The 27627-nt window shown below is 46.4% G+C and overlaps 1 protein-coding gene across 1 annotated transcript; it reads right to left on the bottom strand.

The window, feature by feature from the left end:
* Positions 1-220: 220 nt before the first annotated feature.
* On the bottom strand, positions 221-27254 carry Vps33a (VPS33A core subunit of CORVET and HOPS complexes). The gene is made up of 13 exons (XM_057766037.1): positions 27129-27254; positions 25981-26046; positions 25415-25542; positions 23905-24091; positions 19993-20109; positions 18447-18621; positions 12990-13186; positions 9770-9896; positions 7863-7930; positions 6008-6145; positions 4350-4487; positions 2168-2336; positions 221-1258 (listed from the first exon to the last, which is right to left on the bottom strand). Exons 1-13 carry the CDS (start codon positions 27228-27230, stop codon positions 1077-1079), a joined length of 1794 nt encoding a protein of 597 aa, XP_057622020.1. The 5' UTR covers positions 27231-27254; the 3' UTR covers positions 221-1076.
* Between the last annotated feature and the right edge of the window lie 373 nt (positions 27255-27627).

Below are 27627 nucleotides of genomic sequence, written 5' to 3'. Positions count from 1 at the left end.
GTGGAAAACACTCAAGACAAGGTGGGCTGCGCTCCCTGGCAGCTGAGACTAGCTAGTGTTGGGGCTCGAAGGTAAAACCAACTCCCTGGAAGAACAAGAGCCTGAAAAAGAATGTTCTGAGCCAAGAAGGTTTTTCCCATTTGGGAATCACCCCCACCTCACTCCCCACCCCTCCAAATACTGAATATCAAGGCTAAATTCATTCCATGAGAAACAAACATTATCTTTGCCACCTTTTATTTATGTATTTTTTAATACACAATTTCTTTCATTTACAATGTGCAGTGAACTGTTCCAAATTATACATGAAGAAAATGAGAAGAAAACTTGTAGTAGTAGTTAACCAGAGCAGCCACACCCTGGGATGGGAGACGGGCAATGTTTAGACAGGCTACATTTTCTGAAGACCTGGATGATGGCAGAAAAGCCATCACTGGGTCCCATGCTTGGCACCCTTAACTGCTCCAGATGCTGAGAGGAGGAACTCCCAGCTTCACCAACATGCCTGCTCTCAGTTGTGGTACCTGACTGAGTCTCACAGTGGCTGCACCAGCTAAGGACAGATCAGCTGAGTATATTCGAGCAAAAGTGATGTGTGAACTTGAGTACAGCCGGTATGCTAACGAGGTGCATAAGGCAGTTACCATGATCACAGAGCAGCGTGAAGAAACTTAAGAGCTGCGACTGCTCACAGAAGGATCAGTTTGATGTTGGGGCCACAACGGACATGGAAGAAAACTGAAGCCCCATTAGCGGCATCTCCACTGGCATGTCTTGCAGTTAACGTGCAGTCAGAAGAGCCTTTGTATGGGTAATTGGCAGAAGCTGCTTGCTCTTCAGTCCTTCGTAGGCAGAGAACCTGCACAGATGCAGCTAAATCAGAGAGGGCAGAAACTTCATTACACCAAGAAACTCTTCAAGGCTGATTTTTTTCAGAAGGAAACAAAACTTGCCTTAGGAATCAAACTGGTAAGAGACTGGCGACACAAATCCACAGGAAAGAGCAAGCACTCAGACAACGCTGGCTTAGTCCTCAACACAAAACCACTATCCTGGACACGGAATGTCTTCCGGACTTATCGTGGCTCTTCCATGAGAGCCTCTATCCAGCTGCTTCCATTCATCAGTTTAGTGGTCGCAATTACATACTCAGTGCCTCCATCTTCCAACTGGGAGAGAAAGCGCAGGGCAGCGATTTCAGCAAAGGTGACACCCCCGAGGAAAAAGATCAGTGTGACTCTGTTTTCTCCAGGTTGACCTAAAATGTAAACATTTCAGAATTCAAAAGTATCTATTACTGCTGCTTCTTGAAATATTTTTTTTTCATTTAAAAGTGTATAAAAGGGGGGCTGGAGAGACGGCTCAGAGGTTAAGAGCACTGCCTGCTCTTCCAAAGGTCCTGAGTTCAATTCCCAGCAACCACATGGTGGCTCACAACCATCTGTAATGGGGTCTGGTGCCCTCTGCTGGCCTGCCGGCATACAGACAGAATACTGTATACATAATAAATAAATAAATATTAAAAAAAAAAAAAAGTGTATAAAAGGGTTGGAGAGATGATGGCTCAGCAGTTAAGATTGTGTATTGTTCCTGCAGAGGAAGTTTAATTTCTCAGCACCCACATCAGAGAGCTCACAACTGTCTGTAACTCCAGCTTCAAAAGATGCCTCTGACCTCTCCAGGCGCACGCACACACATACGTGCACACACGCACACACACGCACTAATCATAAATATATTTAAAAACAGAGAAGTATAAAAAGGTCAAGTGCATCTTGGTATAGCTGGTTCATATTTTTTTTTTTTTTTCCGAGACAGGGTTTCTCTGTGGCTTTGGAGCTTGTCCTGGAACTAGCTCTGTAGACCAGGCTGGTCTCGAACTCACAGAGATCCGCCTGCCTCTGCCTCCCGAGTGCTGGGATTAAAGGCGTGCGCCACCATCGCCCGGCAGCTGGTTCATTTGAGGCTCTGGAATGCTGATTTTGATCTTACACCCTGAGTCCTGGGGGTCTCAGTGCAGACTGAAATATGCTATTCATAAGGGCACAGCACAGCTCTGGGCTGCCAATGTGCATTAGCAACTGACTTTACAAATGTTTTTACAAAGCAACCGCACAACACGAGCCCCATCAACAGCACATTGACTGTGGATGGGAGATAAACTCACGCTTCTTCTGCAGCCCGGTGGGCAATGGCTGCCGTTCTTCAAAGTGGGGCCCTGGGAGAATGCGGAGAACCTCCTCGATGCTCCGCCAACCTGGCCGGGAAAGGAGCTGAGCGAGTCGCACACTAAGTGGTGCATAACCACTGTACACGTAGGAAATGTCTGTGGGGTTCTGTCAACAGTTAAAGAAAAAAATACGGAGACTGAGAGCCACCCGCAGTTTTTTGGTAACTGAAGTTATTTGATTAGGAAACAGAAACTTAAAATATCCCTTGCCTGTGTCTTACTCCAATCCACCTTGTAGGGGCTTACGTTCCTTTCTTTCTTTCTTTCTTTCTTTCTTTCTTTCTTTCTTTCTTTTATTTATTATTATTTTTTTCAAGACAGGGTTTCTCTGTAGCTTTGGAGCCTGTCCTGGAACTAGCTTTTGTAGACCAGACTGGCCTCAGACTCACAGAGATCCGCCTGCCTCTGCCTCCCAAGTGCTGGGATTAAAGGCGTGCGCCACCACTGCCCGGCTTACATTTTTCTTTTTTTAATGTTTGTTTTGACTTATGTGTACAGCAGATATCTGTTTGTGAGTTGTAGATGGAAGCGTATAGACCCCTGCAGAATCCAGAAGGTGCTGGAGTCACATGATGCTGGTACTTGGAATCATACCTACAGCTTGGCTTCACTTTAATCATTTGTTTTTTAAGACAGGATCTCACCATGTAGGCCAGGTCAGTCTCAAAGTTAGGATCCTCTTGCCTCAACTCTGGAGTGCTGGGATTACAGGTGTGCACTTGGGAGACTGAGACTGGAGGATCAAGGTGTTCAAGTTCACTTGCTAGTAGGGAGTTAGAGGCTGGTCTGGACTACACTGAGTCAGTCACACATACACAATGCACACACGCACGCACACATGCGTACACACAGAAATGGTGTATAACTCAATGCTAGGAAGCAGGTTTAGCATGTGTGAGGCCTGGGTTTAATTTCCAGGACCGATAAACAAACAAACAAACAAAAAACCCTAAGTAGTATTAAAAAGAACCAGAATGGAATGGGGCATCAGGAAGGTTCTTAGATCTAGCCCTTGTTAGGCAGTAGGTGTTCGAGGGGAAGAAGGTCAGACAGTGGTGAACTAGCACACTATGTGGACAATACGAGCTTGGCAGCATCGCATTGAGTGATGACTATAAAACCAAGAGGATCTCTGCAGACACCAGCACAGAATATGTGTGGAGTGCTGCCAGATGCGCAGATGCCCCCTGGAAGGACTAAAACCTGGCCACCAGGGTGGCCTCTGTGAGGAACGTTATCTGTGGCAGGAGCTGCTTCCCTTCCCAGTGCACAGTGACTGGCTTACACGTAAGGATGTTTCTGTGAACTATTCCTAAGATCCCCTGCACCTCTTCCAGGGCCCTGTGCCCAGAAGCCTGTAGGTGTTGTGCCAACACTCCCATGACTTCTGTTTGTGCCACGGCACAGTTGGAGAGCAGACAGCAGCCTGTGGCCTGGCTTGTTTTGCCCTGCCCCCTGGTCTGTGACACACATGGAGGTCAGAAGCCGTCAGCCACACAGTTCTCTCTGGTTCCTGTGACAGGTTTCAGGCCCAGCTGGTGTGATGGAAGCTAACTGCAGGATGGGCCTCTAGGCACCATCGCGGGAAGGGCTCCTTGACTAATGAGTGTGAAGAGTCATGGAGCACTGGTAAGCACAGGGGCGCACATCCTCTCTGTCCCGATGGACGTGTTGTGCCTGGCTCCCTCAAGCTCCTGCTGCTGGGACTCCCCAGTTATGATGGTCTGTAGCCTGCAACTGTGAGCAACAACAGTTGGCGAAGGGTCCACACTGTTCACATCTTTATTAACCTCAAGCTATCCAATCTGACAGCATTCTGTCTCTGCTGAGACTAGAGTGGATGCCACACACATATGCACTGTTTTCCTGAAGCATGAGGAAATTATTAGAAAAGAATAAAGAGCTCAAAGAGTACGGGCACTTGCTGCCAAGCCTGGCAACCTGAGCTCAAGCCCCAGAAATGAGATGGTAGAAGGAAAGAACCAACCCCTTCAAGTTGTACACACACACTAAACAGATCAATGTGAAGAGACACTCAGGAAGCGGAGCTGTTGTACAGATTACGGTATGCACGCTGTCACTGTGAACTACAAGAATCAAGCACAGGAACACATCTTACTTGCTCATTGACATCATCCATCCAGAGCCGTAACGTTTTCCGAATCGTTGGGTAATTGTTTCTGCTCCCTGTCTGAGCTTTTAGCAGGCCAGCCTTCTCCAGATTGTTCAAGGTCAGTATGTGCTCGTAGCCATAGGTCTGAAGGAGAAGGCATTTGGCAGTGATGTTAGGTCAGGAAAACGGCTCTGCAGATTTCCAAAGAGGAGCACTCTAACAAATCAATGTGGTTTGTACCCCAGGACTCGTTAGCAAGGTCAGGACTGAGTGTAGAGAGTGCAGGGGACAGGGCAGAGGGTGCTGTGGCTGGGACTCTTGGATGCTTGCCCACCAATATTAGCCCTGCTCCTTGTTTCAGGAATGATTTAAGGTTTTTACTTTAAAGTCAGTTTATGACCCAAGCTGAGCATTGAAGAAAGTGTATTTCCATTCAGTATATATTAGCTCTCAAAGGCTTATCTGCACACTGAGAAGAACAAAAATAGTTCGTAGTAAAACTTTGCATGTAGAATTTTGTTTTCTTAAAAAGAACAGTAGTCGCTGACCCTGTGGAATGCCCCCCGAGACACTTTACAAACATCATGTCAGCTACCCGTAGATTGCTGTACCAGCCATGCTAACTAACCTGGAGCACATACCAACTGGAAACCTGTGTACATACACAGCCTGTGTGCAAAGAAGAAATGGAAGGAGGAAGGAACCTCTGGGTAGAGACAGGAATTGGAGCCGGGCTAGGGACAGTTGGCTTGCTCCACGCACTCCTGCAATACTGGAATCTCATGAGAATTTCTTTCATTTGTGTAACTAAAGAAAGAGGAAAACAAAATCCACAAAAACTAACAACATACTGAGCACTGACTGGTAATGACAAATAACCACCTGCCTGAGACATTCAAATGGGAAAATTGGTTTTTTCCGACAGGGTCTCACTGTATAGCCCTGGCTGGCCTGGAGCTCACAGAGCTCCATCTGCCTCTGCTCCCAAGGGCATGTGTGTGGCATGCTGCCAGGCTATAGAAAAAAACATCTTTTAATAGCAGTGGGCTTCCTCATTACTATAATGTCTAACAAGCTAAGCCTGCTTAGGAACAATCAGAAATTTGTCCTGTACATTGGCCCACAGACATACACACACATGCAAATCAATCAAAGAATGCAATAAGACTTTCCACAGGGGTTAGCAAGATGCCTGCTGTCAAGTCTGATGTCCTGAGTTCCATCCTTGGGTCCATATGGTGGAAGGAAAGAGCTCACCACCAAAAGTTATCTTCTGTCCTCTACATGCATATCATGACACATAAGCATGCATATACACATGTGCAAACACACACAAACACACTACATAATTAAATAAATAAGCATAATTTTAAAATTTCGATTAAAAAGATAGTGGTGATAGAAGTTAAAAGACAGGGCTGCTGAGAAGGTCCGGAGGGTGAAGCACCTGCCACGCCGTGTGCTGCACCCCACGGAGGTGGAAGGAGAACACACTCTGAAGTTGTCCTGCCCCCTTGTGCACCATGACATGTACACACTAACAAACAACGGGTTCTAAAACAAAACAAGCTCGTGTTCACACTACACTAAAACAGCAGCTGTGAGAGTTCTATTATTAAAAGACACGCTCCTTCTCAGCATATAAAACCTCTTTAGTTTACTACCTGGAGAATTTCCCTTTTGTAGAAGTCCAGAACCTTCTGCTTGAGCCCACTGTTGCACACAGACTGGAGGCACACCAGTCTCAACACCTTGATGAGCGGATGCTTCTGGGCAATACAGTCCTCGATGTAATTGTTGACCTAGAAATGAAATTTAAACAGACCAATAGCCCAAGGACTTAAAACAATTTGATATCTCCTATATTCCCCTAAGACAGTGGTTTTCAATCTGTAGTCAAGATCCCTTTGGGAGCCGGGTGGTGGTGGCACACACCTTTAATCCCAGCACTTGGGAGGCAGAGGCAGGCGGATCTCTGAGTTCGAGACCAGCCTGGTCTACAAGAGCAAGTTCCAGGACAGGCTCCAAAACCACAGAGAAACCCTGTCTCGAAAAACAAAAAAACAAACAAACAAACAAACAAAAGAGCTAGTTCCAGGACAGGCTCCAAAGCTACAGAGAAACCATCTCGAAAAACCAAAAATTAAAAATTAAAAAAGACCCCTTTGGGGGTCATAGTTACAGGGTCACCTAAGGCCATCTGCATGCCAGATATTTATATCATGATTCATAACAATAGCAAAATTACAGTTATGAAGTATCAACAAAATAATGTTATGGCAACATAAGAAAATCACAAACCCACTGACAGCTGCAACTGCCAGAGGGAATTGTTAAAATACAGTTCAGTCACTGTTGGCGTTAATGATAAATCTTCACTGTAGACAAATAAAAAGAAAAAGGAAATAATGTTATGGTTGGCAGTCACCACAACATGAGGAGCTGTATTAAAGGGCAGCAGCCTTAGGAAGGGTGAGAGCCACTGCTCTAGGCAAAGAAAGGCAGCTGGAGAGAGGAAGGCTGTTTCCTGACTCCCTCACGCCTGCTGAAGGTGTCTCCCTCATCTCTGTGCCCCAACCCGGCGGCTACCACACACACACCCGCATGAGATGGTGAGGACAACACTGGGCAATCAAATGCCTGCTCGGACACATCTACCTCATAGACAAACAGTTTAGTGGCTGCTGATTATTTGGGGTTTATGTGGCTTGGTCTACCTAAAAAAACAAACAAAAACAAAACAAATACCAACAATTTACCTAGCATGAAGTGATAGGAATACTTTTTAAAAATAGGAACCTTTGCAAATTGAACAATTAATATTTTTAATGGTGAGGAATACTTTTAAAAATTACATAACAAAATTTTTTTAAAAAAAGTAACCTGCATTGGTTGTTGTTTTGAGATAAGGTCTCCTGTAACCCAGGTTGGCCTCAAACTTGCTATGTAGCCAAAGCTGGCCTTAAATGCTTCCATCTCTCAGGAGCTAGGATTACAGGTGTGGGTCACCACGACCAGCTGGTGTGTGTGTGTGTGTCTGTGTGTGTGTACAATGTTGTTGTTGCTAGTTGCTTTAGGAATATTGGGTCTGACCCCAAGATTTCTAGACATGCTAGACAGGTACTGCCCTATCAATAACCTACACCCCCACCACAAAAGGCAAATATCTTTTTTATTACACACACACACAAACACACACACAGAAAGAGAGGGAGGGAGGGAGGGAGAGAGAGAGAGAGAGCGAGCGCGAGCACAAGAGGAACCAGAACAATGGCTGAGGGACAGGTAGAGTGGCGCGCGCTCACCTTCAGTCTGAGCACTGAAGAGGCGGCAGAGGCAAGAGGATCTCTGAGTTCAAGGCTAGCTTGAGCTACATATCAAGTTCTAGGCCAGCCAGGGCTCCAGGTGAGTTTTAGTCTCAAGCAATAACAACATAGACAACACCACAATGGACCGCTGATCTGGCTCTAACCGTAGGTGACTGGCTTTCACTCTGGTGAAGAACAGGCTCCCGCATACCTTGTCAGTGTCCACCCCAGACATGAACTCCTGCTCCACTGTTAACTTATCGAAGAAGTCTTCAGAAGCTAAAATGTAATTAGCAAAGTTTTGACTTAGATATTCAGCAGTGTCATTTGGCTCGAGTGCTAGGCTTCTATTCATAAGCAGAATCAGCAAATGCGGCACATAAAACCGAAAAGGTAGAGACTGGGAACAGCCAGTTACACTTGCACACTGCTCCTTCGAGGTCCTTTGCTTCGGGCGCACAGGTCAGGACCAGGCAGAGGTCACAGCGTCGGTGAACACTCACTTCCCCAGGGCGCAGCTCCTGCCAACTGATCCCTACTTTTGTCACCAGCAGACAAAGGACCAATTTCCCAACACTGAACTAAGATTCAAAGCGTATTTCTTAACATTTCATCCTGAACAGATGCTATTCAGTATGAACAAATTCCTCAGCTTCTCCATCTGAGTCAGATGGGCTTGCATTAGGATTAATACCTTAATAATAGCTCATGAGGCTCTCTGTGACAATTCTCTGGGAAGTTTGTTTTACTTTTTTGTTTTTGGTTTTTCGAGACAGGGTTTCTCTGTGGTTTTGGAGCCTGTCCTGGAACTAGCTCTTGTAGACCAGGCTGGCCTAGAACTCACAGAGATCCGCCTGCCTCTGCCTCCCGAGTGCTGGGATTAAAGGCGTGCGCCACCACCGCCTGGCTTGTTTTACTTTTTGAGACAGGGTTTCTCTGTGTAGCCCTGGCTGTCCGGTAACTCACTCTGTAGACCAGCCTGACCTTGAACTCAGAGATCTGCCTGTCTCTGCCTCCTGACAGCTGGGATTAAAGACATATGTCTCTGGTTTAGCTTGTTTTTGAGGCAAGGTTTAGTGTAGCTCAGGCTGGTCCTGAACTCACTATAAACTGCCTTCGTTACCCTCCCCCAGCGGCACTGCAGCACATACCACCAGGCCTCTACTGTAGTGAGCACACTAACTGAGCTACAATCCCAGGCACTTTTCTTTCTTGTCTGAGAGTCTCACAGTGTAGCTCAAGATATCCTTGACTTTATGGTCTTCCTGCCCCAGCCTTCCAAGTACTAGGATTACAGGTGCTCTGCACAGTTCTTAAAAGAACCAAAGCAAGAGTCTTAGCAAAACCCCAAACACCATACCGCCCAAATTAAATAACCTTCACATAGGAAAGCATCATGGGGGAAATGCTGACTGCTTCACGTCATACCGGGGCCATCCTCTAGATGAGTGCCTTTTTCTTATCCATATTTCAGGTATTTGACCTCACGATTAATACTTCAGCTGAGTTAATCACAAATGGACTTTTTAAAAGACTTGTGTGTACCCGAGTGTGTCTGTGCATGAGCACAGTGCCCTCAGAGGTCAGTGGGGTCTCCTGAGTAGAGTTATAGGTAGCTGTGAGCTACCTGCAGTGGTGCTGGGCCCTGTACTGGGGTCCACAGCAAGGGCACCAAACGCTCGTAACTGTTGAGCTATATATCAGCCTGGACAAGCATTCCTATTAATGTCACATGCTTAGTCAGATAAAGTGTCCCCAACTTGTCACCCCATCCTGGAGAGGTGCAGGCAAGAGGGTCATCAGGAGTTCATGTCAGACCTGGCTATGCATCAAGTTTAAGGCCAACCAGGGCTACATGAGACCCTACCTAAGAAAGTCATAACTTCCTTCTCCTGTGACTCAAGCATGATCCTCAAATGGAACTGGCTATGGGTGGCTCAGTGGTCAAGCACTGCTTCACATTAACAAGCCCCAGTTTGATCCCAGGCACTAAAATAATAAACACATAAAGCACGGCTAGTCTTCCCAAGGAAGGATCAAGGTGCTGATGACCAGGGTGCTGGACAATGTATCCACAGCCAGTCCCAGGTAGGAACAGCTACACCAAAGGGTACTCACTGGTGACATCTTTGATTAACTCGGCAATTGAGGTGTGGTTGGCAAGAGATCCCCTGGCAGCCTGCATGTGGGGCAGCTGGGAAACAAACTGCTTAATCTCCCCCACCGTCTTGGCATTGTGCCTCTCCTGCAAGAGAACAGAACAAGCAGCTGCACCATGAGGCGTCAGGAGAACATCCAGAGGATGCGTTAGCGATACCATCATGAAAGGGAAATACAAATCAGGTTAAACCCAGCTCCAAAGCCATAGGAAGGTGAGTAGAGTGGCATGGTGCTACTCCATCAAAGGACCCCAGGGTGGAAAGGAGAACTCCTTCAAGTTGTCCTTTCCTTCCCAAACACACACACACACACACACACACACACACACACACAAGGACCCCAGGGTGGAAAGGAGAACTCCTTCAAGTTGTCCTTTCCTCCCCAAACACACACACACACACACACACACACACACACACACACACACACACACAAGCTCTAAGTGCCTCACACAGCAGAAAGAGTCTAAGTCTGGCATGCCAGAGCTGACTTATAACCCCAACACTTGGGAAGACAAAAGGATCAGAAGTTCAAGATCACCCTCAGTCATGAGACAATGTCAAAAATCAAAAACAAACAGTCAAAAATTTTCTGTGTAACAGAAACAAATGCCATCTGGCATTGGATCTCAACAGTGAATACAGCCCATGAACAAAGTGAACTCGATTATGACATGAACATTTTAATAACATCATCCAAAACTATCTTCAGGAACATGGAGTTAATCTACAGAGAGAATCCCTAAGAAAAGTAACACCTGAAACCAGAAACACAACAACAAAGGCAAAAGGCACTTTTCAGAAACTCTCCCAGTTTCTGTCTGCACAGTCTAAACAGTCATTGTGTAAATCGAGCGAATCCCACACTTCCAAACCAGCAACAAGAACAAACTGGCTAAAGACAAGAGGAGGCAGGAAGGTGGTAACGAGGCGGCTGGGGATTCTGCTCTCATTATCACTGATCACACGTGTGGGCTCCCCTGCCGGATGCTGGCCAGACCTCCCGTGTTCTCCTCGATCAGTACCCCATGTCTGTCTAGTACAGCTGGCATCCTCTAGGGAGGAGGAAAGGGTGGAACAGAAGATCATGGGAAATTGATTATGAAAACAACACCCATGCTCTCATGCCCCCTAAAAAGAGGAACCCTGAACACAGTGCTGCTGATACAGGCCTGAGAAAAAGTTTTAAAGCAACAAAAGCCTAGGCTGGTGACACAGCTCAAGGGCACAGCGTGTCCAGATGACCCGAGTTTAATCCCTGGTACTAGAAAAGTAAATAATGTATTTTTTTTAAAGAAAGAAAACCTTATGCTCTCCTGAATCTGCAGGTATTAGAATAAGATAGGTGTGCTATAGCCCAGTTTCTTTAAAACAAAACAAAAAAAGGATTTCTTTTATTTTTAATTATGTGTACTTGCATGTGTCTATGCGTGGGTATGTCCACGGGAGTCCAAGGGAATTGAACTCAGGTCCTCTGCAAGAGCAGCATTCTACACTGCTGAGCCATCTCTCCAGCCCCAGCCCAGCTCCTAAACTATGGCTCACGGTTCATACAAGACTGTGTAAATGAACATGAGAGTCACAAAAAGTTTCTGAACACGTGTTGTCCAAAAATTAACTGAAACACATTTCTGTAAGTGCTCACGAAGGCATTGGCCCTGAACATACAACATGGCGCCCTTGCAGGTGTGCATCCTCCAGCACGGAGCCCTTGAAGGTGTGTGTCCTCCAGCACGGAGCCCTTACAGGTGTGCGTCCTCCAGTACAGAGGGAGCCCTTACAGGTGTGCGTCCTCCAGTACAGAGGGAGCCCTTGCAGGTGTACGTCCTCCAGCATGGAGCCTTGCAAGTGTGCATCCTCCAGCACGGAGCCCTTGCAGGTGTGCGTCCTCCAGCATGGAGCCTTGCAGGTGTGCGTCCTCCAGCATGGAGCCTTGCAGGTGTGCGTCCTCACACCAGTCCAGGCCGCACATGCTGCCTAGACACCGTGGCTCAGACTCAATGCTACTTCATGCTATAAACTGCAGTGTTCTCACTAGATGAAAGATTTTTGCACTTATAGAAACATAATGGCTTAGCGGTGGGGGGGGGTAGTGTGTGTGGAGGGAGGGCAGCAGTGGCGCACGCCTTTAATCCTAGCACTTGGGAGGCAGAGGCAGGTGGATCTCTGTGAGTTTGAGGCCAGCCTGGTTCCTGGTTTACAAGAGCTAGTTCTAGGACAGGCTCCAAAAGTACAGAGAAACCTTGCTTCGAAAAACCAAAAAAGAAAAAAAAAGAAACAACAGCTTAACGACAGAAAACCTACTATTTTCCTACAGGAGTTCCAGGCTAGGGTTACACAAAGAAATCCGACCTCAAAACAAACAAATCCCCAAAAAGCAAAAAACAGCAAAAATCAAACTGAATACCTCTTGAGAAACATTACCTAAGGGTGGGCTGATCTCTGGCTTCCACACGCACACATAGCACACATGCACACATGCGCATACACAAACACACACACACATACACTGTGGGGAGAACTTTTCATTTCCAATGACTTCTTCTTTTCTTCCTTGCTCCCCCACCTTTTTTCCCCTTCCTTCCTTCCTTCCTTCCTTCCTTCCTTCCTTCCTTCCTTCCTTCCTTCCTTCCTTCCTTCCTTCCTTCTTTCCTTTCTTCCTTCCTTCCTTTTCGGAGAGACCCATCTGCCTTTGCCTATCGAGCTATCAAGTGCTAAGATAAAATGGAGTGTGCCCAAGTCCAGTTCCCGTTATTCCTGAAATGGCCCTAAACACACCCCTACTAGTCTTCACTGTATATTATACAGGAAGATTCAGTCTCAGCACTCACAATTATAAAATCAAAGTATCAATCCACTCTTAAAAACCACTGAAGATGCCCCATGTCCCAAGTATCAAATATCAGCTAAGATTCAACTCTTTACATAAAAGTCAAGCGAGGCACCTCCCTCGCATGCAAATTTGCTTTTGTTTTTAATAGCTGGTAAAATTATGAGCACATCAAGGAATTATTTTTAAATAAATTTTCTTATGTTTTCTTAGTTTAGTGTATACCTGACTCACAGACCTAAATATCTCAGGTACATAGAAGTCTGAGCTACAAATGCTCCTGCTGTGACCAGGACTGCTGTCCCCTCAGCACTCCTAGAGGGCAGGGTGGCAGCCAAGGCTCGTCTACCTCAAAGGCAGCAGAGATGATCTTCGCCTTCTTGCTGAGCACAGAGCCCACAGCATTGAAGTTCTTGTCTCGGATCTCAGCATAAAGCTCCTCTGCAGAGTTCAGTTGAAGCTTCTTCGCTTCCGTGGGAAGGTCCTTCCCGCCACTGCCGCCCTGCTTCTTGGGTGTGAATTTCTCTGGCGGTAACTTCACATAACCTGAAGTTGAAGGGAACAACATACTTGAGCGGTTTCTGGAAGATCCAAGAGTTAAAAGCCTGGGCCCAAAATGCCATCAGCAACTCACTGCAGAAGAGCAGATGGTTTGTCATTCACAACTGAGTTAGAAGATAAGGGCTCCCCGCTCTGCTTACACTCTCCGTGGCCCAGCTGCTTCAACATCCATACCATGGCTCTAATTGTAATTCTGGACAGCTATAGAAACCATTGCAACAATGTCAAGTTCGTCAAAAGAAATCTCACCAGCGTGGGCATGCCCCAGGTGAATGCTAGCACTCAGAAGGCAAGGGCAGGAAGACTGTGGTGAGGCCAGCCTGCACCACAGATCCATAAAATAGCAGCAGCAAGCAGGTGGTGGCGCACGCCTTTAATCCCAGCACTCCACTCGGGAGGCAGAGGCAAGCGGATCTCTGTGAGTTCTAGGCCAGCCTGGTCTACAAGAGCTAGTTCCAGGACAGGAACCAAAAAGCTACAGAGAAACCCTGTCTCGAAAAATTCAAAAACAAAAAACAAACAAACAAACAAAAAAAAACAGCAGCAGCAAACAAGACAGAAAATTCCAGAGTGTTCACAGGAAAGAACAAAAGGTGGTGGGAATTTTAAAAATTCATTATTTTTATGTGTATATATGTTTTGACTGCATATATATTTGTATGCCATGTGCATGTGGTACCCAAGGAGACAAGAAGGGGACACTATTCATCATTACACCAGATCAGAAGTGGAGTTTAAGGCCAGTAAGATGCTCAGTGATGACTCAAGCTTAGTCCCTGAGGCTCTGGTGGTGGAAGAGAGAACAGATGGTACAGTGCTCCTGCCCCTCACGTATGGAACTGAAGAGTCTGCAGAACTTGATTCCCTTTTCACTCTAAAATGAATTCTGCAAAGAGCAACTTCCAAGAACCGAACGCCATTGCTGTGGTTTGGGCCACAGGAGGAGCTATGTTTCCTTTGCTCTGTTTTTCCAGTTTCTCCTTAATTAACATTTTAGTTATGAAAAACAAACAACGAAGAGACTGAGTTCCTACTCTTTCTCTTCTTGGACAGTCCTTACCTACCTCGCACCTTTACACAGCCATCCTCGACCCACTCAGAGGCCACCCCTGCCCAGACCCTTCCTTGTCCTAAACTCTAGGCTCTCCTTTTGCCGTCTTCTGGGTGTGCTCTGCGAAGGCTCACCCCTTCTTCTGATTCCCACCTATGATCCAGCATCTTGGAATGAACACTTCTGTCAATTAAGAATGAGGGTAAGATACCATTTTGGGGAACAAGTTAAAAAATACAAGCCATATGACTATATCATTAAGGACCTGCATCTCTTAGTCTATTATGGCAATGCCTCTTCATCTCTATCCTCAGCCGTCCACATCCTGCCCCCTTGGCAGCACACCTGTTCTCATGATAGAAAGTAGAGAACACAAAATTTACCACTTTGGCCACTTTACAGTTAACAGTTCACAGGGATTCTGTGCAGAGATTTATGACCACCGTGGCTGGTTCTAGACTTTCTCACCCCAAAGGAAGGAACAGTTTTACACCCTGCCTCCCAGTCTCTGGACTTTACAACTTTATCCACAGCTCCAGAATGTCAACAGAGGCCAGGCGGAGACAGACAGCAGCCTGGGTGTATGTGTGTGTCTATCCACTCATGGTAAGGGGCACAACAGACCTTGTCTAAAGGAGCCATCTCCCCTGGACATTGGCTGCCAGGTGGAAATGAGGTCTAGGGACTGCTAGAACATAGATATTTTTTAAGACATGGCATGAATCAAGACTATTAATAATTCCCCACATTTAAAACGCTAACAGATGGTGGCGCACGCCTTTAATCCCAGCACTCGGGAGGTAGAGGCAGGCAGATCTCTGTGAGTTCGAGGCCAGCCTGGTCTACAAAGGGAGTTCCAGGACAGGAACCAAAGCTACAGAGAAACCCTGTCTCGAAAAACCAAAAAAAAAAAAACAAAACAAAACAAAACCAGAAAAAAAAAACAAAAAACAAAAACACTAACAGAAATATGTTGGCCCAAACTAAGCAAACTACACATGCTGTGAACTCTGGCCTAATCACTCGTTAGATCTTCCAAGACTTCCACCTCGTGCCCCCGACCTCCTGAGCAGTTGCTGAGGATCTCACCATCTGTGCACGTCAACTCAAGACAAGTTGGCTGCATCCAAACAGTGGCATTTACAGTCTGTCCTCTTTTGAACCTCCACCTAAACCTTACTCTTCTTTGCAAACCCAGAGCTCTCCCGATCTTCACCACCCACATGGGGCTAGCTTCAGCTAATGTGAAGCAGGCAAGCCTGAGCAAGAAACATCTGGTCAGCCCAGGAGTCAGCAGAGTACTCAAATGTCTAACCTCAGGCTCACAAGACGAGTCAGCACCTTTTTTCCCCAGCTATGCTCTGACTTCTATGCCAAGGACTTTCTCAATAACCTTTGGGCTGGGGTGGTGACAGTGTCTACAGACTAAGGCTGGGTGGTGACAGTGTCTACAGACTAAGGCTGGGTGGTGACAGTGTCTACAGACTAAGGCTGGGGTGGTGACAGTGTCTACAGTCTAAGGCTGGGTGGTGACAGTGTCTACAGTCTAAGGCTGGGTGGTGACAGTGTCTACAGTCTAAGGCTGGGTGGTGACAGTGTCTACAGACTAAGGCTGGGTGGTGACAGTGTCTACAGTCTAAGGCTGGGTGGTGACAGTGTCTACAGACTAAGGCTGGGTGGTGACAGTGTCTACAGTCTAAGGCTGGGTGGTGACAGTGTCTACAGACTAAGGCTGGGGTGGTGACAGTGTCTACAGTCTAAGGCTGGGTGGTGACAGTGTCTACAGTCTAAGGCTGGGTGGTGACAGTGTCTACAGTCTAAGGCTGGGTGGTGACAGTGTCTACAGACTAAGGCTGGGTGGTGACAGTGTCTACAGTCTAAGGCTGGGTGGTGACAGTGTCTACAGACTAAGGCTGGGTGGTGACAGTGTCTACAGTCTAAGGCTGGGTGGTGACAGTGTCTACAGACTAAGGCTGGGTGGTGACAGTGTCTACAGACTAAGGCTGGGTGGTGACAGTGTCTACAGACTAAGGCTGGGTGGTGACAGTGTCTACAGACTAAGGCTGGGTGGTGACAGTGTCTACAGTCTAAGGCTGGGTGACGACAGTGTCTATAACCTAAACTCCCAGCACTCAGGAGATTAACCAAGAAGCCCAGAGCTCAAGGCCAGTCTGGGCTACAGAAAGAGACTTTCTCACAAGAGTATAAAAATCAGGGGCCAGTGAAAGGGCTTAGTGAGTAAAGGTGCTTGTCAGCAAGCCCGATGACCCAAATTCCATCCCCAGCATCCACATGGTGGAAGGAGGGACCAGCTCCTAAAAGTTGTCCTCTGACTTCTATAGATGGCACAGTAGATACACAAGTACACACAATAAATAAATGTGGAAAAAAATAAGATATGATCAAAATATGAAACTGTCAAATAACAGATTAATAACATTTTTAAAAGCATTTCTTTTTTTCTTTAATTTCTTTTTATGTCATGTGCAGTGGTGTTTTGCCTGCATGTATATCTATGTGAGAGTGTCAAAAGCCCTGGACTGGAGCTACAGAAAGGTGTGAGTTGCCATGTGAGTGCTGGGAATTGAACGCTTGTCTTTTGGAAGAGCAGCCAGTGCTCTTAACTATTGAGCCATCTCTCCAGTCCCAAAAAATACTTCTAAAAGTTAAAATAAGGTGGGTGTTTTGACACACATCTTTAATCTCAGTTCTTGGGAAGCAGAGGCAGGCAGAGGCAGGAAGAGGCAGGCAGAGGCAGGGGCAGGAAGAGGCAGGAAGAGGAAGGCAGAGGCAGGAAGAGGCAGAGGCAGGCAGAGGTAGAAGCAGGAAGAGGATAGCAGAGGCAGGCAGGGGCAGGAAGAGGCAGGAAGAGGCAGAGGCAGGAAGAGGCAGGGAGAGGCGGGAAGAGGCAGGCAGAGGCAGGAAGAGGCAGAGGCAGGAAGAGGCAGGGAGAGGCGGGAAGAGGCAGGGAGAGGCAGAGAGAGGCAGAGGCAGGCAGAGGCAGGAAGAGGCAGGGAGAGGCAGAGGCAGGCAGAGGCAGGAAGAGGCAGGGAGAGGCAGAGGCAGGAAGAGGCAGAGGCAGGAAGAGGCAGAGGCAGGAAGAGGCAGAGGCAGGAAGAGGCAGAGGCAGGAAGAGGCAGAGGCAGGAAGAGGCAGAGGCAGGAAGAGGCAGAGGCAGGAAGAGGCAGAGGCAGGAAGAGGCAGAGGCAGGAAGAGGCAGAGGCAGGAAGTGTCACTCTCCTATCAGCTACTTCCCTATCCTGTGTCATTTGGCCATTTGGTCACTGTACAAAAGTGACACATACACCAATATGAGCTCAGTTTACAGTGGGAATAAATAGGACGTACAGTTTCTCATGGTCTTCATTTGTTACTTTCGGGGCTCTGCAATGTTGTATAAAGTTCTCAACTATTTAGAATGCCTAGAAAATAAATGGCAAAACAAAGCTTCACCCCACGCTCCTTCATGTTTCCTGGAATGATGATTTCTCAAGTGACATTCTTGGGATTTTTGCAATCCAAGAACTAATAGTGGGCTGGAGAGATGGCTCAGAGGTTAAGAGCATTGCCTGCTCTTCCAAAGGTCCTGAGTTCAGTTCCCAGCAACCACATGGTGGCTCACAACCATCTGTAATGGGGTCTGATGCCCTCTTCTGGCCTGCAGGCATACACACAGACCTAATATTGTATACATAATAAATAAATAAATAAATAAATAAATAAATAGAACTAATAGTATTTTTTGTTTTGTTTTAAGACAGGGTTTCTCCTGGAACTTGCTGGGAAGACCTGGCTGACCTCAAACTCAGAGATTCATCTGCTTCTGCTTCCCGAGTGCTGGACCAAGAGATGTGCACCACCACCCAGCTCAGGAATCAATAGCTTTATATGCTGCCAACTTGTTTTTAAAAAATTGTATTAGTCCCTACTTTTAAAGTATCATTAGAAAATGGATCTTTAGTTAGGTGTGGTAATTTATACCTTAGTGCAATCACAACACTAGGGAGGCACGGCTAGCCTGGACTACATAGTAAACTCCATGTTAGTTTGAGCTACACTCTGTTTCAAAACACAAGGGGTGGGGAGAAAAAGAAGGAGGATGGAACCTTTAGACCCTTGCATTCAAGCAATGCCAGAGACGAACATAAAGCAGCAGCCTCCACAGACGGGGGCTCCTGGCATCACTTCACTCACTGTTCTGAATGCCGTAAATCTCATCAATGAGTCCTTCGTATGTGAGCTGGGTGGCGAGAGGCGTTAAGAGATCCACGTTGCGATCAAGCAGCAGGAGGTTATCAAACACAGGGAACACTGAGTTTTGGCTTCCCGTAAACTCCCTCTTCATCCTGACCATCATATTGGCCACTTGCTGGAAACAAAACATGGGATCAAGTGGAGCCTCCTGGGAACTAGCAGAGTTTAAGATTCTGCCACAAACAGAACAACAATCAAAAGGCAAAAAAAAAAAAAAAAAAAAAAGGAGGAAAGCTGCAGGGTCGCTGATAACGAAATAAACAGCTATCAAGAAGCACCTGCGGGGGCTGGAGAGATGGCTTAGAGGTTAAGAGCATTGCCTGCTCTTCCAAAGGTCCTGAGTTCAATTCCCAGCAACCACATGGTGGCTCACAACCATCTGTAATGGGGTCTGGTGCCCTCTTCTGGCCTGAAGGCATACACACAGACAGAACATTATATACATAATAAATAAATAAATATTTAAAAAAAAAAAAAAAAAAAAAGAAGCACCTGCGGTTAACCACCGTGCCAAGTGGGAGCCAAGAGTGGGCCCTAGGCCCCAGTCAACACAGTATCAGACCTGGAGACACTGGCTTCATGGGTAGTTACATTCTACAGTGTCTACAGTGTCAGCTGTTCCTGAGAGAAACACAGGTACCTGTGAGCCTCTGGCCATAGCTTTGAAAATTTTTAGAAAGATTTAGTTATTTTTAAGGCAGAAGAGATGGCTCAGTGGTTAAGAGCACTTACTGGTCTTGCAGAGAACCTGGGTTCAGTTCCCAGCCCCTACCCCTGGGGGCTCATTTGTAAATCTAGTTACTAAGAATTCATCCAGACAACCTCTGTCCTCCAGGGGTACCTGCACCCAAGTAGTGCATATAAACCCACAAGATGCACATAAATCCTGCCCCATATAAACTAAACTTAAAGAAGATTTCGGGTTTTTATTGATATGTATATGTGTGTCTGGGCGTGGCTTTGTACATATGAGTGTAGAGCCCACGCTGATCATAAGAGGGCATCGGATCCTCTGAATCTGGAAGTACAGGTGTCTGGGTCTGAGAACTGAATTTGGTCTTCTGTAAGGCAGGAAGCACTTGATCACAGAGCCATCTTTCCAGTCCCCAATCACAGATTTTGTCAAAAGATCAATACTAAACTTTGTGTTTGGTCACCTGATCATTCATACAGGACAGAAGGTCAAGAGCTCTGTGACTCTGGTCCAGATGGAACTTCTCCAATGCATGATATTCACTGTAAGTCACACTACACACCTCATGCCATGCTTATGATGCATTTAAACAGCAAAGCCACCTAACTGGCCTGAGAAAGAGACACTTGTCACCCTGGTCACCTCTGCTAACATGTCCAGTGGGTGAGTACTGACAGGGACGAGACCAAGTCCTCAACATGGAATGCGTGAGTGTCAAGGACTGACTGTGTCTCTGGGGACTCCCTCAACAACCACTATTCTGGATGAAACCAGAAAGCAGAGGTTTCTCACCCGAGCACATTCTCCTTTCCCGAAGATGTGGGGGATGGTTCCATACAGCGCCTGCAGGGTCATCAGCCCTTTGGCTGCATGGTACAGGCTTGTCTGGTCACCCTCCAGGTAGCACTCCTGTGGAGACAAAGGCCAGTTACTGAGGGCCATCCATTTACAAGTCAAAATGTTGGCTGGGGCTGGTAGTTCAGAAGGATGAGCCGAGGGACAGGAGTCCCAGGTCACCCCAGGCTACATGAGACCACATTTGAGATAAGCAAAGGACAAAAATGAAAAACATGAAATGAAAAAAAACCCAAAATGGTTCTCTTTTGTAGTACAGCTTGGTATCACACCTTTAATCCCAGGACTCTGGAAAAGAGGCAAGTTGATCCCTGAGTTCAAGGCCAGTCTGGTCTATAGAGCATTCCAAGCTACCCAAGGATACACAGTGAGATCTTGTCTCAAAAAACACAAAACAAACAAACAAAAAAATGGCACTTTTTGTCCCAAAGCCCCCACTGCTACTACCTCAGGGTCTCTTCAAACTCAAAGCCAGAAGCAGGAGGACAGTAAGAACCAGGGCTGAGCTGGGCAGTAGTGGCGCATGCCTTTAATCCCAGCACTCGGGAGGCAGAGGCAGGTGGATCTCTGTGAGTTCGAGACCAGCCTGGTCTACAAGAGCTAGTTCCAGGACAGGCTCCAAAACCACAGAGAAACCCTGTCTCCAAAAACCAAAAAAAAAAAAAAAAAAAAAAAAAAAAAAGAACCGGGGCTGAGGAAAGGATGGTGGAGTTCTGACCCAGAGCGGGGCTGTCCCAACAAAGACCTCCCAGAAGTTGACTTCACTCTGAGCACCTTGTTTGTGATTCCTCTAGGCTGATGTTTGTAACCTTTCCCCAAGACAACAGCCAGGACAAGAGCACCATGAGATGCACGCTCTGGAGTACCAAATACTCCATGCTTCATTTCATCTTAAAAAGTTGTATACTGGGCTGGAGAGACGGCTCAGAGGTTAAGAGCACTGACTGCTCTTCTATAGGTCCTGAGTTCAATTCCCAGCAACTACATGGTGGCTCACAACCATTCATAATGAGATTTGGTGCCCTCTTCTGGCTCATGCAAGCAGAACACTGTATACATAATAAATAAGTCTCAGAAAAAAAGTTTTATTACTATAAAGACTCTCTTTTTACAATGCTATCTTAAAAAAAAAAGATTGCCAAACTAATGACAGGATTTTGTTGCTTTTTTTTTTCTGTTTTGGTTTTTGAAAACAAAGTTTTTCTATGTAGTCCTGGCTGTCCTGGAACTTGCTGGGTAGACCAGGCTAACCTCAAACTCATTCATCTGCCTCTGCCTCCCAAGTGCTGGACCTAAACATGTGCACCAAACCTGGCATTGCAGATTTTTTTTTTTCTTATTTTGATAGTTCTGGGAATCAAACCTAAGGCCTCAAGCACATTGCTCCACTTCTGAGCTACTCTCTCAGTAACAACAGACTTAGCCTGAATGACAGTCACACTGGCCACCCACTGGAAACAACACTGCCCGCCAGGACAGTCAGTGACGGAGTGCTATGCATTAGCAGCCCACTCCTTGCATAGGGAACCCCACGTGGCATTTCAAGCTACAAGGACATTTTAGGATGAATGCTACTACACATTAATATTTAAAAGCTCATATTCTGGGCGCCAAACTTACTCACCCACACAACAGAAGCCCTGTAGTCTTTTACTAGGCTGTCTGACTTTAGATATAGCAGTCTTTAGTTAGGAAAATGAAGGTGCTAACGCTATGTGCTGGCATAGAATATTCAGTGGGGTGAGCACCGTCTAGGATTTTACACACCGCACAATAAAGCCAGAAGCATACAAAGATCTGACATCTCTCAATGTCTCTCCAGGAGCTAGGAAACACTAGGCTGCGCTGAACTATTTAGGATCATGTAAGCTCCATCAGAACTGGGGGTGGCATTACCTTCAGTCATAACTCTCTGCCCTAAAATTGGGGAACATACAGGCAAAATATTGTATGTGCTATGAATGAGGGCTGCAGAAAGCCTGTCTGGAAAAGAACTTAAAAGAATTCTCAAAACCCACTAAAACAAAAGAGTGAGAGGTGAGCTTGGTATGGCTTCTGCAAAGAGGTCTGACACTCAGGGGAAAATGGCCTCCTCATCACTCTGTGTCCTTTCTAACTAAAAAAAAGTACTATGTGACGTATGTTTACAGATTCTTGGGGGGCAGGGCAGGGTTGAGACAGAGTCTCACTATGTAGTCCTGGCTATCCTGAAACTCATTATACAGACCAGGCCAGGAAATCCGCCTGCATCTGCCTGTTGGGATTAAAGGTGTGTGCTACCATGGCTAGCTATTTACAAAACTTTCAAATTATTGCTTTAATTATTGGGGTTTTTGTTTTGTTTGTTTGTTTGTTTGTTTTGAAGTCTCCCTTTTGTGGTCAAGCTGGCCTCAGCCTCTCAATTGTGCTCAGTTTCCCAGGTGCTGTGACAGTAGGTGTTTAACTGAAGACTTTAAAGGGGTGAATTTGGGGCTGGAGAGTTGGCTCAGCGGTTAAGAGCAATGGCTGCTTTTCTAGAGGACCTGGATTGATTTCCGGCCTCCACACAGCAGCTCCCAATCATTTTCAATTCTGACCCACTCTTCAGGCCTCTGTGGACACCAGAAACACATGTAGTACACATCCATACTTGTAGACAAGATACCCAAAGCACACACACACACACACACACACACAACAGCAACAACCTAGTAAAGAATCAAAAGAAAAAAAAATCCTTAAAAATAAAGGAGTGACTTCTACAGCATGTGGATGAAAGTGAAACTAAAATATTATATAAAGAATTCTAGCCAGTGTGGGGCGCACACCTTTAATCCCAGCACTCGGGAGGCAGAGGCAGGCAGATCTCTGTGAGTGTGAGGTCAGCCTGGTCTACAGAGTGAGTTCCAGGACAGCCAGGGCTACACAGAGAAACCCTATCTCAGAAAAAAATAAATAATTAAAAAAATAAATATAAATAAATCCTGAAAAACAAAAAGTGGGAGCCAGCCAGGTATGGTTATAAGCATCTGCAAGTCCAGCCCTTGGGAGTGGAAGCAGAAGGGTCAGGAACTCAAGGCCAGTCTGCGCTACATGAGACCTTGTCCTAAAACAGCAAAATAGATTTGGGACAAATACATTATATCCATGAATGAACATTAAACAAAATATCAAAAACAGAAAGAACAATGGGACCAGCAGGTCCATAATCAGAGCACTTAGAAGGCTGAGTAGGAGGATGGCGGGTAAAGCCATCACAGAACACAGAGCAAGGCAACCCCTTTAAAAACTGGGGTGAAGTGGGGGGAGAGCTGTCTGGAGAGAAAGCTAAGTGGGTAAGAGCTCTTGTTGTTCAAGCCGACCTTAAATCCTCACACACATGTGAAAATGACCAAACAGGCACCTGTGTAACCCCAGAGCTGTGGGTGCAGATGGGAGGATGTGTGAACCTACTGGCGACCAGTCTCAGCTTCAGGTCAGGGAGAGACCCTGTCTCAAGGGAACAATATGGAGAGGAACAGTGCTGATGTCCTCTTCCGCACACACGTGCCATATACATGGAAAAGGAAGAGAAGGGGAAGTAGGCAGAAAAAAAAATGAGCAGGCAATTTGCCAAAGCGAACATATTGGACATTCATACACATGGGAGATGGGCCTCACCACGTTATAATCCCAACAAAAATGAAAGTCTAAAGGCCAGTCATGGTGGTGCTCAGCTTTAATCCCAGCACTCAGGAGGCAGAGGCAGGTGGGTCTCTGTGAGTTCCTGGTCAGCCTGGCCTATATTGTGAGTTCTAGGCTAGCCAGGGCCACACAGTGAGACCCTGCCTTTAAAACATGAGTTTGATGTTAGGAAAATGTCAGCCTTACTTTGAATGCGCCCTCTGATTCCATGGATAAGAGGTCTCCATCAAATGGAATGAGATCTAAACTGTATTCCTCTCGATGGATAAAGGATCCCAAAACACCCAGGTCCTTCAACCGTTGCTCACACAGCAAGCTCCGGCGTGGCACAAACAAAATGTGGAAATCCCTGGTAGGGCCACGTCTGTCTTCACTGCAAAGGAAGTAAACTTTATTAGCTTGTGTGCTGCTTAGAGTCAAAGGTTTTTCTTATTTCTCTCTCACTGCCTGGCAGGCACTAAACAAACATTGCTTAAGTAAACACTGAAAGACAGACTCTCAAGGGACTGGAGAGATGATGGCCCAGAGGTTAAGAGCACTTGCTACTCTTCCAGAGGACACCGGTTTGGTTCCCAGCATCAACATGGCAACTCACAATTATCTACAATTCCAGTCCCAAGGTATCTAGCACCCTCTTCTGGTCTCCACAAGCACCAGGCATGTGCACAGCACACACATATACAGTCAGGCAAATATTCATACACATAGAATAAGCAAATCTTAAAAAACACCAGACTCTCTCTCATACCCAAACTTTTAATCAAACTTTGATTCCAGCACCAACATCACATGATTCATGAAAGTCTGTAACTCCAGTTCCAGGGGATCTAACATCCTTTTCTAGTCTAGACATAGAGAGAGAGAGAGAAAGAGACAGAGACAAAGAGACAAGACAGAGAGAACTAAAAAAACCCAGATCTCACAACAGGACATCTGTGTATTGTTGAGAACGAAACTTCTTTAAGCAAACCAGCTTAACACACAGTCTTCTACTAACATAATACCTCAACTCCCCACTCCCACTTCCTAGTCTCCTTGTTTGTGGACTTCCAAAATTGGCCCATATGCAGCCACAGTTTTCAGGGTTGCATCAATCATCTGTACCAGAGTGCAGACTGTGCTCAGAGCTTCCTCTACAGATTAGATCCAACAGTAAACTTTAACCAGTTCTTACTCATTTTGCTTACGAAATTCAAACATATTACATTTTGACATTTTGAAAAAGAGAATGACCATTAGAAGGTTTTGTTCCTGTGTTTTTCAAGGCAGGGTTTGCTCTGCTGATACAGGTTTGAACTTTCAGTTATCCTGATAGAGGGAAGTTACTTCCCTCCAGCTCCTCAGAGCTCTCTCACAAGCCTCCCGCCTCTCCCCTAATATCCTGCCGCATCTGCTCCTACTCTCCCAAAAGATGGCCTTCCGACACTCTGGCAAGAGGTGCTACAAGGCACAGGTACTCAGCATTAAAGTCACTATAAAAACAACTTCTGGGCAGGCAAAGTTCAGCAGGGGAAAGCGCCGACCACCAAACCTGATGAGTCCAATCCCTTGGACTCCGCGGGGGAAGAGAAGCGATTCCCACCAGCTGTCTTCTGACCTCCACACAAGCACCATGGCACACACCCATCTCCAAAATAAGGAAGTAAAAAACCCTTTTAAAGCCCAACTCCTTTTGAAATGCAAAGCTCTGATGTACCTGAGCACATTCTCAGCAATTATATCCATCAATTCTAGCCTGGGTCTGACCAAAAAAATGATATTCTTGACATCAGCTGCTGGCAATCGATTTCCTTTAAGTGTGAACATTTTTTCCACTTCATGTTCCTAGGGAAGCAAACACAAAAGGTTAGTAAAAAACTTTATAAATAATTCATAATTATTTATAAATAATTCAATCCCATAAAGGACCAAACTTCAAGACAAAGGCATTATTTCTGCATGGCAGTCTAACTGCTGGCACAGCAAACCATCAAAGGCACCAGGTCAGGGCCACACAAGACAGTGCTGTGTGCAAAATGCTTTTTGTTCCTGTTCCTTCTCCATGATGCCAGACATCAATTCCAGGGCCTTGTGCATGCCAGGAAGTACACGGCCACTGAAGAGCACCCTCTGCAGAGAAGGCTAACCATGTCTTAATAGCGGGGTTTGCACAGATTAAATAGCTTTGTGAGTGATTATTCAGGAAGAGATGTAAAAATTCCATTACCAATACGAAGTTCACTTCATTAGTAACTCTTGAAGAGATCCCATGTGTCACATTACCTTGAGAAGCGAATACTGGGCGATCAGTCCAAAGGGTCCTGTCAGGTACTCATCCCACACAATGGCCTGCAAGAGAGGAGAGATGCTCCCTGATGCCACACGGCCTCAGGAATCCCGACAACAGTGGCAGATAATGGCAGTTATACACAGTAGGAATACATTTTTTAAGGTTTATTTTTCCCTGCGCCCCACTCCCATTTTAATTATGTGCAGTTGTGTGTGTCTGTCTTTGGGAATGCGCCTGTGTGGGCAGAAGGGTGAGATCTGGAGTTACAGATGGTTACCAGTTAGTCCTGTTGATGCTGGGAACTGAACCAGCTCCTCGGTCCTAAAATTTGCAGTTGAGATTTTTATACATTCATAGATAAGATCACATTCATAGCCCAAAGGTCGAAATAAAACTTTCATGGGGGCAGGTATGCTAGCTACCAAGGTCCAGTAATCCCTGCTTCCTCCGGGAGTGACACTTAGTAAAACTGATACAATACCACAATCATAATCCTAGTGTCCTTAAAATCTATTATATCTGTCGGATCTCAGCATCGTCTGCGGTCGAATCTGGGTTCCTGCTGCCTCCTTGACTCAATAGCAGCAAGCAATCATCTTACTTGGGACCCCATTTTTTTTCCAAAACTGGTTCCGTAGGCGCCTCGGTTTTATTTTTCTCTTCACATTAGTACTGACAGTTCCCTAGAGAATAATTCATAAATCTCAGAATAGAGAAAAAATGCTTAAAAGAAAATCTCACAGCTAGGCAAAGAAGGCTCATGTCTGTAATGCCAGAGCTTGGTAGGCTGAGGCAAGAGGATAAGGAGTTGGAGGCTCGGTGAGTTCGCGACCAGCCAGGGCTACAGTGAGACTCCGCCTCAAATTAACAATGAGGAAAAAAGGGAAGGAAATTCTATCAAGCCCGGCTTCCTTGTAAAGCGGGTGCTTTAATAAGCAAGATGATCCGTGTTAAAGGCCAACTTTTCAAAGTTTCATGTAACTCCATCCTCTCCCACAACGTGAGTGGAGACAGCTGTGGGCGTGGGTGCTTCCAGACTGGAAGGGAGCTCGGGGCTGTCACGGAGCAGCGGCCTGGTCGCCGCCCAGGCCTCGCAGCGCCGCGCCGGACCGGCAGGGTGGCGCCGAGCCTCAGCCCTCACCTTGCTCCCGGCGCACTTGTCCAGAAACTCGCGCAGCTCGCGACGCACCGCCTCGCGCAGCACGTTCAGGTTCACCCGCCCGTACGACAGGTGCGCGGCCATCTTGCCCGGCTACCGGCGTTTCCCAGGCGCTGTCGCCGTCACATGACGGGCCGTCCACGTGACCTGACTCGCTGACGTACGTTTACGGCGGAAGGAGAATTCCTTCGCTACGCTCCCGAAGGTCCTGGAGTGCGCGCGAGCGACTGTCGGTTCCTCGATCTAGGAATAGCGGGTACTGAGAAGTGCGGGGATGTTCTTTATGTTTTAAATTTTATTTTATTTATTTAATTGTTTTTGTGTGTCTCTCTCCAGACAGGGTTATTGTGTGCAACTTTGGAGCCTGTCCTGGAACTCGCTCTGTAGACCAGGCTGGCCTCGAGATCTGCCTGTCTCTGCCTCCCGAGTGCTGGGATTAAAGGCCTTTAATCACCACGCAGGTAAAAAGTGCGTTTTAAGA

The sequence above is a fragment of the Chionomys nivalis genome, chromosome 3 (assembly GCF_950005125.1).
Source record: "Chionomys nivalis chromosome 3, mChiNiv1.1, whole genome shotgun sequence".
Taxonomy (NCBI): Eukaryota; Metazoa; Chordata; class Mammalia; order Rodentia; family Cricetidae; genus Chionomys; species Chionomys nivalis.
The sequence above is the reverse complement of the archived record's forward strand: the minus strand, read 5'-3'. Positions and strand labels throughout refer to the sequence as shown.

Coding starts and splice junctions, on each gene's coding strand:
- Vps33a (XM_057766037.1), bottom strand. CDS start 27,230: ATGGCCGCGCACCTGTCGTACGGGCGGGTGAACCTGAACGTGCTGCGC. Junction 13,187..18,446: donor GATTTACGGCATTCAGAACA/GTGAGTGAAGTG, acceptor CTTCAACTTCAG/GTTATGTGAAGTTACCGCCA. Junction 1,259..2,167: donor CACCGGGCTGCAGAAGAAGC/GTGAGTTTATCT, acceptor TTTACATTTTAG/GTCAACCTGGAGAAAACAGA.